The 13,333-nt window shown below is 40.2% G+C and overlaps 1 protein-coding gene across 1 annotated transcript in view; it reads left to right on the top strand.

The window, feature by feature from the left end:
* Positions 1 to 13,333, top strand: part of LOC147149075 (A disintegrin and metalloproteinase with thrombospondin motifs 20) — a 105,051-nt gene that overhangs the window by 62,835 nt on the left and 28,883 nt on the right. The window contains exons 22-28 of the mRNA XM_086027425.1: positions 760 to 930; positions 2,796 to 2,915; positions 3,680 to 3,787; positions 5,495 to 5,659; positions 6,779 to 7,048; positions 8,754 to 8,915; positions 10,158 to 10,334. Coding sequence (XP_085883551.1) covers positions 760 to 930; positions 2,796 to 2,915; positions 3,680 to 3,787; positions 5,495 to 5,659; positions 6,779 to 7,048; positions 8,754 to 8,915; positions 10,158 to 10,334 — 1,173 coding nt within the window. The remainder of the gene's footprint in view (positions 1 to 759; positions 931 to 2,795; positions 2,916 to 3,679; positions 3,788 to 5,494; positions 5,660 to 6,778; positions 7,049 to 8,753; positions 8,916 to 10,157; positions 10,335 to 13,333) is intronic.

Raw genomic sequence — 13,333 nt, 5'->3', positions numbered from 1 at the left:
GGCAGGCGGTTACATTATATGTACAGTAGCATTGACTGCCTTTTGTCACTAAGTGTGTCGCAATAATTTATCTCATTCACTGCCATTGACGAATTTATTTGTCTTTTCACAGTCCAGCCATTCAACCCCAGGAATTTATTTATATGTTTTTTCAATTTTTTTTTTTCAAAGGTTGGGGTAAAAGAGGATCTGAAAATGTCTGGCAGTTTACGAGTTAATACCAAAAGTAGCAAAAATGTAATACCCGACTAGAAACAATAACAGTGTAACTATATTAAACCCTGTCTCTACAAAATAACACATGAAAAAGGCACAACGCAGTCACAAGTGTTACTTTTAATGGCAACAAAGCGTGATGGGAAACTCTCTTCCGATTACTGTTGCAATCGTAAAGTTAGCTGGTGCAGTGTTAGCTGACTTAACCCTGCTGTCATACACGACAGGGAAACGCTGACGTCATCGAAGGCCAGCGCTCCGGCCCTGTGAGGAAAAATTTGAACGCTATAGTTGAAGTGGCTGAGTTACATCGGCTAGCACTACTAAATTATTCTGAAAGCCCTGGGCAGATTAGATTGACATGGCAACACATTGAAGCTCAAATCTGATTGGACAAATATAAAACATCTACGTACTGGAAGCAGTGCAGAGAAATGTTTGGGAATTAATTCATTTGACTTCATGGAGCAAATATTAGACTTGATGTTGTAAATCGAGGTCACTGACTCCGATTTCTGTTAATCCATCCACGTGGGCCTCTAGTGCCTGGTGACGTGCGGTAAAGGGATGAGACACCGGCAGGTTTCGTGCTCCGGAGCCACCAGAGAAGAAAAGCTGAGCGAGCATTTGTGCGAGCCGTCCAGCAAGCCCCCCTCCGTCGGGAGCTGCGAGCTGCCCGAATGCGCATCCTGGCAGGTCGGCGTGTGGGGAGCGGTGAGTAAGCACGCACGCATGCACGCATGTAGGTTACACGCAGACACACTCAGTGGGTAGACACGTGCGAGGCTTGTCTGGGGAAATGGCTTTCATGTGTGGCTTGCAGTTTCGCGGCCAGATGCTTTCAAACTACGTCTGTGTGCGTGGAGCACAACTGTGCACGCAGAGACACACGGGTCCCACTTTATAAAATCTCACTTATTGTCAAAGTGTAGACAACCGTAAAGTTTTCGTTTGATCTTTTTTATATAGTGTATGAAAAAAAAATTTAAAAACGGTACAGTTGTGTGCAATTCACACACTGTAAATGAGTGTTTACCAACCAAGAAAAACTTCACAAAAAACACAAGAGCTGGGCATTTTACTAAAAATTGAGCGTCCGTTATTTGTCATCCGTCTGCGGCGCAGGTATCCTTCTGTCGTCCGTCATTCGCGTTTTTTTTCCGGGGGTAAAAAAATAGTACCCGTCTATAGGCCGGTCCGCCTCTAATTTTACACGGCCGTCCGTCGGCGAGTCCAACTAAACTTTCACTAGCAAACTTCAAACAAAAGTGTTACAATTTATAAATAATGAAGATTTGGTTGTGAATTACCGATACAAATAACTGCGATGATGAATGAATGGGTAGATGAATTGAGGGATTTATAGATAACAGAAAGATTACGACTAGATTGGCGGTAAATTGGATCATGGACTGCTAGCTTGGCGGCTTTTGGATATACTGGATGGATGGATGGATGACAAGAAAGAAAACAATAAAACAAACTCTTGACTCTTGTTCCGTGAGTGTGTTATGAGGTCACAGATGGACCGTGGGTAGATGTGACAGTCGATACTTTCTAATTTGTGTGCGTGTTGTAACGTGATACACCAAAGAGTTACGTGGCGTGCTCAGACTCCAGCTGCCATTTCCTCTATGCCACTTTGACATTGCCCTCATATCCTGTCAGGCTAAACCTGACCCACACACGTGCGCGCACACACACTTGCCATTCGTATTCTTGCTTCCTATGTATCCGTATGTAACAAATTTGTTTTAGTTAACGAAGAATAACAAAATAACTGAAACTAAAATTGAAAAAAACCCGAAATAAAATAAAAATTCAAATAAATTTTTTTTTTAAAAAAACAACAACCGCATTTTACGTTTATAAAACATCCTTTGTTTTCGTCTTTGGCAATACATTTAAAACCAGAGCCTTCAGGGTTGATTTTAAATTGTATTTATTTTGATATTACTGCACGGCCAGAAGAAGAGAAGGTCAAACAGTCGTCTGGGAGTTGTGGTCCTCTTAATATGTGTCGCACACGAGCAATGTTGTCGAGCAGCAGACAATTAAAAAGAGCCAACAGATGACGTCACTCGTGGTTTTGGCTCAAATGGCTGCACACCTTTTGTTATTTCACTCAGCCGAAATCCCAACGCTAGGTAAAAAGTGCTTTCCTTTTTTGCTTCATACACATAACAAATATTTACAGTATATTAAAAAAAATAATACACTCTACACCCAGGTTTAATACTTCTCAACAGGAATTTATACTACACAGTACTTGGCAAGGTCTTAAAAATCCTGCACACAAGTAAAACAATTTAAGAAAAAACTAATACTAAAACTAACTAAACTAAAACTTAAGTGTTTTTGAAAATACTAAAATTAATAAAAACTAACTAAGCCGCCCTGAAAACTAATTCAAACTGAATTTAAAAACAAACCTCAAAACCAAATAAAACTCTAATTAAAATTCCCAAACTATAACAACCCTGGTATTTAAACACAACCATGCACGTGTATGTGTGCGTGTCTGTCTCAATACGCGTGTGTCAATGCATACAAGTCGACGTTGTGATTGTGTCTCCCAGTGTTCAGTCACCTGTGGCCCCGGCTACCAAATGAGAGCAGTGAGGTGTGTGTCGGGGGACTACGGCAACACAGTGCACGACAGAGAGTGCAACGCTGCTGCAAGGCCCAGAGACAGTCAGGTAAAGTGAAACAGTAGACGCACACACACACAGAACACACAGCACGCATCTTGTATGATTAGCGCTGGTTTGGGCTTCATTTTTTGGGGGGCTTATACTTTGTTCGTCCAATTGCCACTTGCTACTTGATAGGACTCTCAGTCTGTGTGAACAAAGGCATTTTAGTTTGGATGTTCTGTCTTTGTGATTTCAACATCAACGAGCACTATGCTAGCTATGCTAGCAAGCTATGCTAGCTTCTTGCACTAGCCACTTGCTAGCTAGTGGGTATGTACAGTATGTAAACCAGTGATGTACAAACTATGGTCGCGGGCCACCCCAAAACCTTAAAAAAAAAAAAAAAAACCTACCTGGTCCTTCCTTCCTATTTTTACTTTATGCGAACTTCGGGGGAAAACTTTGGACCACCCATGCCCCGCCGAGGACACACTTTTAAACTTCTCCTTATGCTTGCAAGATGAGTAATAATGTTCAATGTTACTTAAACATTTGCACAAAACATTACAAATTATTTTTGCCACTTGAGGGCAGCAGACATGCTGTAAACAAAATGCATTATTTTCCATAGTTTGACAGACATAAAGTAACATTAGCAAAGGTATAATTAACCCTTGTCTTATTATTATTATTATTAGTAGTAGTAATAGTAGTAGTAGTAGTATTAGTATTAGTATTATTATCATTATTCTCTAGTGTGTCTGGGAAGGAAATATACTGTGTAAGTGATTTATGGTGATAACAATCTAGTATGTGCATGTCTGAAGGACTGTGAAATGCTGGCGTGCCCGTGGGCTTCTCCGGTCCAAAGCACACCTCCACCTGATAACTCTCCTCAGCACGGGACACAGTGGCGCTACGGCTCCTGGACAGCGGTAAGGATGAAATTACACTCATTGATTGTACAACACACTTTTGGCCTTGCTTTTGATTGTAGAGAATCAATTGTGGCAAATGTGGTAGGTAGTTAAACAGCAATATCCACCTGTTTTTAGCCATCTCAGGGGGCGGCCATTTTGTCATTTCTTTCGATTGAAAATGACATCACAACTGCTCAGGGATCAGGTAACGACCAATCACAGCTGACCTGTTTTCTGAAGCTGAGCCGTGATTGGTCGTTACCTGAGCCCTGAGCAGTTATGATGTCGTTTTAAGTCAAATGAAGTGACAAAATGGCCGCCCCCTGACGAGGACACAAAAGGCTGGATTTTACTGCTTAACTCAAATTCCACAAACACAATATTTATCAGAATGCCATGTTCCGACTAGTGGGCTTGGATAGAACATATTATTGTAAAGAAAATTGTTGGGTTGACTTGCACTTTAAGTCTGCCGATTGCTTAGTTTGTTTTTAACGTTTTGTGCACTCAGTTAGCATTTCTTTGGGCAGATGTTTTTCCAAAATCCTTCTTGTTAACCATAGGTCCTAAAAAAGTGAGGGCTGTGCTGGAGAATTAAAACAAATAAGCGTAGATACATGTGAAAACGGGGGAACGGTTACCAAAAAAAAAAAAAAGTCTGCAAATAAATAAATACATGAATCCCGCTAATATGTCGGGGTCCACTGTATATTGAGGAACTAAATCATGGTCACGGAACAAATTCACTGTAATTTTATATTTGATCATTATATTAACCTGCTTTCTTTTTTGGGTGTTTACATCAGGGGATGATCGTTAATTTATTTGTCAACTGTGGGCCTGTGAAGCCCTTTGAGACTCTTTTTCTGATTTAGGGCTTTATGAATAAATTTGACTTGACTTGACTTTGCACTGATCAATAGAGAAGGCTTGTTGTTTTAGCTCAAGTCTCACACAGTTTGATGCCTTTCAGCGTTAGTGAGCCCAAATGAAAACCACACCTCAATGCCAGTCTTCTATGCCTCAGTTTGAACGCCATCTGTCACTCTAACTTGACTGTGGTCTCACCGTCACACCACACCACACACATTCTCCTAAGCAGAGTCACCGATATGCAAGGATTTGAGCATGGCTCATTTGCGGCAGAACCGTTTGATTGCATTAGGTATGCGTGCCCTCGCAAATGTTTACTGTGATGTGCTGTCATCGTGCGCTGGAGGGTTCACGTACGGCTGCCCCCGCAACATACGGAAAGCTGTTTCTAATACTTTGGAGTTCATTCAGCAATAAGTTCAATGCAAGACTTGGCTAGTAAACGTTGGGTTGGGCTGTTTTGAAGAACATGGGGAACCCGACCAAAAAACAAACGCTAAAGCCAAAATGCTGAACATGTTTTGTAAGAAGTGTTTTTATTGACGCACTTCTAATAATCAAACGCAGCGGTTCGTGATACCGCATAATTTATCTTGGGCTAAGCAAATAGTTCTATTTATCCTCACACCAAATGGAATGGTGGGAAATCACGTAAAGTTAAAAAAAATCAGTGTGTTGATGTTTTCCCTTTGGAATCCCTTGTATGTTGTTAGCATGTTACTTGCTAGCTTGCTAGCTGCTAGCACTGTAAGAATTTCTATTTTGTTGGAGCCATTTCTGTTGGAAAAGAAAAAATGTATCTATAGCTCTTGTATCATTTTTGTTAGTATGACTGCGTTTTCTCTCCAGTGCTCTGCAACCTGCGGCAAAGGCAAGCGGGCACGCTACGTCAGCTGCAGAGACTCCCAGGGCGGCGTGGCCGACGAGTCCGATTGCGTCCACCTGCCCCGACCGCCGGAGACCTCCGCCTGCTTCAGCCCTTGCGGCCAATGGCGCAGCGGGGAGTGGTCGCCTGTGAGTGATCCGTCACCTTGCTGTGTCAAATCAGTACAGATGTTTTTTTTTTTTTTTTTTTTTTTTTTCTGCTACGGAGATTTGCGGTATAATCAAACCCATTGTTCACATCAGGTCTCGATGATGTCAAAGGGGCAATGGTGTGTTTGTTTAACTAGCAGGGGTGACTTTGTTGGGATCGTCGTGTAATCAGTCTGAATTCATGTGGGATGAAGTCAACTTGAGATATAAAAGGTTCAGTCTGTCGATTCCTGAGTCATGGGAAAGATTGATGGAAATCACAAACTGATGATTTTCCGTTTTAGCAATCACATCACTGTCATTGGTAATCTAGTGGTTTATTTAACAATTTATTTAACACGTTAAATTTAACATTTAATGCCCGTATTAAGTAAAACTGAGATGGTGATGTGTAAATGTGACCAAGGGTTTTTAAAACGTTGATCAAGAGGTGCTGGGTTTGAATCAGATTTGAGTTTCCTAGGTTTGAATCTTTCAAACTTTCTCCCAGATTCCAGATTATATTCAAGGAAAGCTCTGATTTGTCAATAGGTGTGACTGTGAGTGTGAATGATTACACCGGTCAACAGCAAATTTTAATCAGAGATGGTTTTATGTGTCTCTAAATATATTTTTGATGCTGATTTAAAAAAAATAAAAAATAAAAAAAAAGGATGTCGTTTTCTTTCTAGTACATCAAGTTTTTGAGATATTTTCATTTTTTGTTTTTAAGTTTGACCTATACAAGATTGTGCAATACGGATTTTACCATGCGTTGTTGATATTTTAAATATTGTGATATCATTATTGTTATTAAGAAAACCTGATGTGCTCGAGAAAGAGGGCAAATGTTCGAATCAGCCCAAAAAAAATAATCTAGAAAAGCTTACTTGTATCTCTGATTTAAAAAAAAAAAATGTGCACAAATTTGTTGACCGGTGTTATTGTTTATTTATGCGTTTCCTGTGATTGACTTGCAACCTGTCCGGGGATTTCCCGCCTCTCACACAAAGTCAGCAGGCTCCATCCCCCTCAAGTTCGAGAACAGGATAAGCAGTATTAAATAAGAATAGATGCTACAAAGGGACATTTGACAGATTGGGTCTGTTCTGTCTGCAGTGTTCAGTGACATGCGGCGCCGGACGGTCCACCCGACAGGTCCTTTGCTCCAACTACCACCAGCCCGTGGACCAGTCCTTCTGCGACCCGGACGAGAGGCCCGCAACCGAGCAAGAGTGTACGGCCGCGCCCTGCTCCTCGGTCCACCAGCGCCAGCGCATCAACGACCAACCGTACGGATACCCCAAGGATCCGAGGCGCCACCCCGGACACAATAGCTGGAACGTGCCGTCAACGGACAACCAGTGGCGGACCGGACCCTGGGGCGCAGTATGTACAGCCTGTGAATTGTGCTATTTTTGTTAAATGATGCCATCACTTACTTACCGGTACTTAGAGGATCAGCTTGCCGTCTGTCGTATTCCCGCTGAGTTCCATTTTCTTGCCGCACTTAGTCTTAATGTCATCTCCTTACTGTACAGCAGACCCTTGTCCTCTTGTTTTGTTGTGGTCCGTTAGTGTGCCGCGTACGATGTGAGGTGGTTTTGACAGTTTCTATTTTGAAGTGGCTCCAAAAGTGGCATCGCAAAATGACCAGACATTTATTTCAAGCTATTTACTCTGAGTACATTCAGAGTATGTACTTTGTACATATTAGAACCTGGGTTATAATAGTCTTGGGATTTTCATTGTAGTTAGTTTTTATTTCGTTTTGAGCTTTGTTTTTTAAATTTAGTTAGTTTTAGTTAGTTTTCGGGGCGCATTTGTTAGCTTTTGTTAGTGTGTTTTTTTTTCTAAAATGCTTTGTTTTTAATGTAATTTTTATTAGTTTTAGTATTAGTTTTAGTTTTTTTTAAATTTGTAATATATCACAGTAAGTATTGGGTCGTAATAATTCAATGAAACTATTATTTTAAAAACATTTTAAAACAATGATCCACAAATAAAATACTGGAGCCGTATAGCAAGTCCACAGACCTAGATCACTGTTGGACCTTCCACATTCCATCTTCTTGGTGTAATACCAAAATATAAACACATTTCAAATCAACCCCAAAGGCTCATATATGAATTAAATTGCCTAAGATGAAATCCAACATTTTCACTTTAATTCCAGTTCTTGTTAGATTTGTAAATTGTACTTTTAGTTCGTATGCGTTTCTTAAAAAGCATTTTTATTTCGTTTTGCTAACGAAAATGTTTTTTTTCAGTTTTAATCATACCTGTGAACCCCGCGGTGTACTGAATCTTACGAAAGATGTCATTTGCCCTTTCATATCTGTATATAATCTTACACGTTACACATTATTTTCCAATGGATGCTGCCACGTGAACGGAAATCAGCGATGTACGGCGTACATGTTTGAAAAGGTGCTTCCGCCTGTACCAATCACGACGAAAGTGTACAACTTGACAGGTATGGTTTTAGTTGTCGTTACTTCGTCAGATTTCGCAACAGCCTGAGAGCAAAAATCCCCCTTGTTCACTCTTCACGTCGATAGCGTTATCGTTTGCGGCAATGGAGTTTTTTTTACGCTTTCTACTTCATCTTGAATCTTCCTCCCCCTACTTTTTTCCCACCCAGCACTCCACTGTGAAATCTCGCCAGTCATGGCATTGAGTGAAAACACTTCTGTTCGTGCGCATTCGCTGCTGTGAAAAGCACCAAACGTGCTCCCCTGCCCTCCGCCTGTGGGGGGGTGTCATTGTAATCGGACGCAGCGGGCCGAGGTCAAGGCTGCGCCGTTCAGCCGTTAGCCCACGGAAAGAAGGACTTTGGCTTGAGAAACTGTCTTTAACACGGGTGGTCAAACATTTGGAATTGGTTCTCGATGCAATGCGGTCCAAAGCGAGCATGTTTATGCATCAGACCCGCAAAATGCTTGGAATCCTGCTCTATGCGCCGCATAAACAGTTCCCTGGCAGTCAAGATGAATATTAATCACGCTTGGCATCACGGAATACATCTCGATGAATCATTCATTGGCTGCGCATGTTGGTAGAATGCGCGTGTGATGTGTTTTGTGCTTCTCAGTGTTCCAGCACCTGTGCGGGGGGCTTCCAAAGGCGAGTGGTGGTCTGCCAGGACTCCGACGGCCGCAGCAACGGCTACTGCGACGAGAGGGTCAAGCCGGCCGAGTCCAAGAGTTGCAACTCGGGGCCGTGCCCGCTGTGGAACTACGGCGTCTGGGGAGAGGTGAGCTTGCCTTCTCGGTTGCTTTTTATTTGTCTTTTTAATCGTGGTGAACCTTACTACACTTCCCCGCATTGCTGTTTCACCCTTTATCTGTTGTGTCTGTGTTGTGTCGCAGCATCACGGTCAAATTTCAGAGTTAGCACTAATATTGAGCCATCGATGGATTTTAACCGGAGGTGTCGAAAAACGGGGCGCTTTCTTCCATTTGGCGGGTTTGGCCGTCTAAAACGAGTCACGCACGTACCGACAATCGGACCGAGAGCCGCAGTGCCGCTGATGTACTTTGAGACATTTATTGAATAGGAAAAACAAACACACAAATACAAAATGAGAACACTCGCAAGGAGCATGGAGCGGACCGAAGCCGGCCAACTCGACCGGCTCCAAATTCTGATGTCACTCTCTAAGCCACGCCCTTAAAGGCCCGCATCGGCACATTTATGATACTGTACATTGTGGTTGTGTGCCTAATGGCTTGTTTGGACTGGATTTGACATGATTGGACATGACACTAGGCCACACCCCTTTAAGGTGCACGCACACCCACAAACACACGAAACACTAAAGTCGTTGTTGTTCTTTGCCCCAAATTGCAGTAATTGCACTTTATAGAACCTGTTTATTTTTTTTACATTCTCTTTTTTATGTTCATACAGTATATGTTGTTATAAAATTAACATATTTTCTCTTCATTAAAACCATGTAAGAAAAATAGTGGGAGCTATGGTGGGGGCGAATTCATCCCAATTGAATTCAGTGAAGAATATTAATTTGATGAGTAAAATGAAACTCAAATTGGCACAAGAGAAACATTTGTGTTAACAAAATAGAATAAAAATGAAAATGCTTTGAAAAAAAAAATGACTGAAATGACATCTTATGTAAAACTAACTAAAATTCATTTCAGTACTGCTGTACGTCCTTACAGAAGGACGGTCAAACAGGCGTTTGTGAATCGTACTTGACGTTACTTTATTACACAATACTTAGTGATTTATTTTTATCTTGCACTCTACAAATACTCCATACTTTTGAAAAAAAACTAAAACTAATACTGAAACTAATCACACTGAAATAGAAAAAAGTATTTTAAATCAAATTAAACAAAAACGATTTTTAAAAAACCTGCTCTAAAATACATATCAATAAAGATGATTTTAGATACAGGTGTTTTGATACAAGCGTGTTTTTTAAGTCCAGGTACCACCAAACCCCTAAAGTTCATCTCTCTCCCTCCCTCAGTGCACTCAGAGCTGCGGAGAAGGCAGGCGAACTCGTTTGGTGGTGTGCCAGAGGCCCAGCGGCGAGCGTCTCAACGACTACAACTGCGACATCCTGGACAAGCCGCTGGACATGGAGCAGTGCAACCTGCAGCCCTGCGCCGGCTCCGCCTCCTGGCACCGCAGACCATGGAAGCCGGTACGATAGTATTCCCTTCCCTGACCCTTATCGGCCTTTTTTCGGCCGGTGGTGCGTCACCGCCGATAGTGTATTTAGTCTAATGCTGCGGGGGAGACTCAACCGTGGGCCGCTTATCGCGTGTACGCCCATCGGCATGCGTTGGCCCCAGCCCACCCAGTCGGGGGCCCTGCAGTGACATGGTGCTGATTAGAACGGAGAAACAAAAGAGCTAAAACACACAAAGACACAATGGTGCTTCTCTTAGGCGTTCATTACAAACACATGGATCTCATTTTTTTTTTTTTTTTTTTTTTTTTTACACACACACACTCAAGCCGGTATTGTCCAGTAATGTTATATCTATGCTGTTCTCGCTGCCTTCACCATGTATCCTGAGTACACAAGTGTATATTTGTGTATAAGAGTTAAAATTATGGCTTTTATCAAACAGCGACAAATGGCTGTTAATGTATTTTGTATAATGTATCTTTGTACAGGAATTTTGGTTTGGTTTTCTCCCAAGTGGCCTATTCTTTTTTTTTTTTTTTTTTTTTTTTTTTTTTGTTACTGATTATTTAAAAAAAAACGTTTGCTGGTGCTCTTGCTCAGACCTCTTGTATCTCTTTAAAGTAAATACAGTGTTGTATAGAGGGAATTATTTTCATTTATTTCTGTTCGGTTAGAGAATGGATGGATGGAGCGTGTTTTTTTTTTTTTTTTTTTTTTTTTTTTTTACTTCATCTGAAACGGGACATTTCATACGCAGTGTTCACACCATAGAATGAAAAATACATGCTAAAAATGAATAGTGTTCACAAAAAAAATAGCATGAAAAGCATTTCACAATGAATGATCAGTTCTCAAGGAGGAAGTGGCCAAGAATGCAGTAAGCTGAGTGGATAGAGAAAGTCAACACACCCCATTTGTTACATTATATAGAAAAATGAGACCACTATAACTCCTTTCAAAACTTTTTAATTGGAAACAGAACATACCTGCCAGCAAAGTGCCTTTAATCAACCACATCTAAAGTTCTGACGTTTTAGTAGGCTTTTTTCCTGGCGATTATTTGTTTTTCGAGCAGAAACCTGAAGGTTCAGATCATAACACATTTTCCCACATGAATTTGGAAGATTTCTTTTTTTTTTTCTCTGTTAGATGAGGCTTCCATCTTACTACCCTACCCAATAGCATGCACATGTGAAGAAGACGGGAGATTGCTGCCACATGTTCTAAACAGCCACTACTTGCTAGAAATTCCTGCAGCTCCTTGAACGTTACATCCCAGTTTTGTCAGACATCCGGCTCTTGGTAATTTCATTGTAGTGCTGTATTTTTAAATGATGGCAGGTGTGTGCTGATCGCCATTTAACATGGGTTTGAATGTGATTGGTTTATTTTGAACAAAGCCACATCCCCACCATTTTACTCACCATTTTGAAACAGTTGAAATGATTTATCTTGATCTCATTTTTAATTGCACAAAATCCTGGCATTCGACCAGGGGTGGGTAAGACTTTTCAATTCGACATCTATTATGATTTCAGGATGTCTTTTTGATAAAGGGATAGGTCACCCACACAGTGTTTAACATCTAAACATTTGGGGTTCCATTTAGGTAACATAATCCAAGTATTGTATTGCAAAACCACCAGTCAATACGATTATTGTATTGTACGATAAAGCGCATTGTGGCCATCCTGTTTCTGAATGAACCACAGTCATTGTCGCCAGTTTATTTTACAGAGCCAACTAAAAAAACACAGATACCTCCTCACTGTTATTTGTTTTTCTGTTTATCTCTGTCACTTATTTTGGCCAGTTTATTTTTTTTTTATTTTGTTTCTGAAGGATTTTTTTTTTCACTAATAAAAGAATATTTATTTGTTTACAATAGCTAAAAATAAATGTTGTAGCTTTAATGTTTTTCATCCCACTTAAAACACTTGAAGTCTTTGTCTACGTCAAATACACACAGTGCAATTATTTGAACCCGACATTACAAGACAAAAAGTCAAATAGCCAACGACTTCCAACACTAACTGTCCGTTGTAGCTTTCGTCGATTTTTAGGGCCACCATGAAAAGGAAAAAAAAAAATAGTAACAGAAAGTTGAAATTACAATAATGCACTTTTAATATTACACGTCATTTTATGGGTTATCGTAGTAGGGAAGGTGTTATTTTAAGAGAAATCCATTATCAATAGTCTCGAGTTTACAAATATTTTTTTTACATTGCAAAGTTGTAAGAAAAAAAAGTCTTATTTTATAAGGGAAACATACTGAAGTATTTTTTTTTAAAGTCCCTGATTATAAAGAATCGTATAAAAATATCACCTCAATAAAAGATTTTTCACGATCATAAAGTCTCCATGTTAAAAGAATAGAGGCACAATATTACAAGAAAAAGTTGCCAATGAGAGAGAAAAAAATAGAAGATATAATTTTCGTTCACAAAAAAAGTTGTTTTAACAGAAGAAAAACTGTTAATTACAAAGTCATAGTTTCATTTGATTCAAAATATAGTAATTTAGCAAGAAAAATACAGATATGTTTGTATGTAATGTTTTTTTGTTTTTTATTTTTTAATCCGACCCAAAAAAATCTTTTCGGTGGCTTAGTTTTTTAACTAAAACGCTTTAAAAATTCTGACTTCCTTGAACGATTCCAACTGCTTCCTATTGTAATTTGACACCACTCTCTCGCTCTCTCTCACGTGACTCGCAAATCATTTCATTTTTTTGTCATTTTGCCAACTGAGGCTACATGACACAAGATGGCTTACCTGTGTGCTTGAGGTCGGAGTCAGTTAGTGCCTTGCATTTTCATTTTGGGCATTTGTTGGAAACACTTGTGAGCATCATTTTCAACCGAACTTTCAAAGATTCTTTGTTCTGACTTTGAACATAACAGATTTGACACAATACACGAATTAAGCATATGTGCAGCAGCTCAACAATGTTAGACAAGGAACTTGTTATAAAGCACTTGCTCTTATTTACATCTCCATAAAAGT

This window comes from Filicampus tigris, chromosome 4 (assembly GCF_054856515.1).
Source record: "Filicampus tigris isolate MCC_2025a chromosome 4, RoL_Ftig_1.0, whole genome shotgun sequence".
In the NCBI taxonomy this organism is placed as follows: Eukaryota; Metazoa; Chordata; class Actinopteri; order Syngnathiformes; family Syngnathidae; genus Filicampus; species Filicampus tigris.
This window is presented reverse-complemented; position numbering and strand designations above follow the sequence as displayed.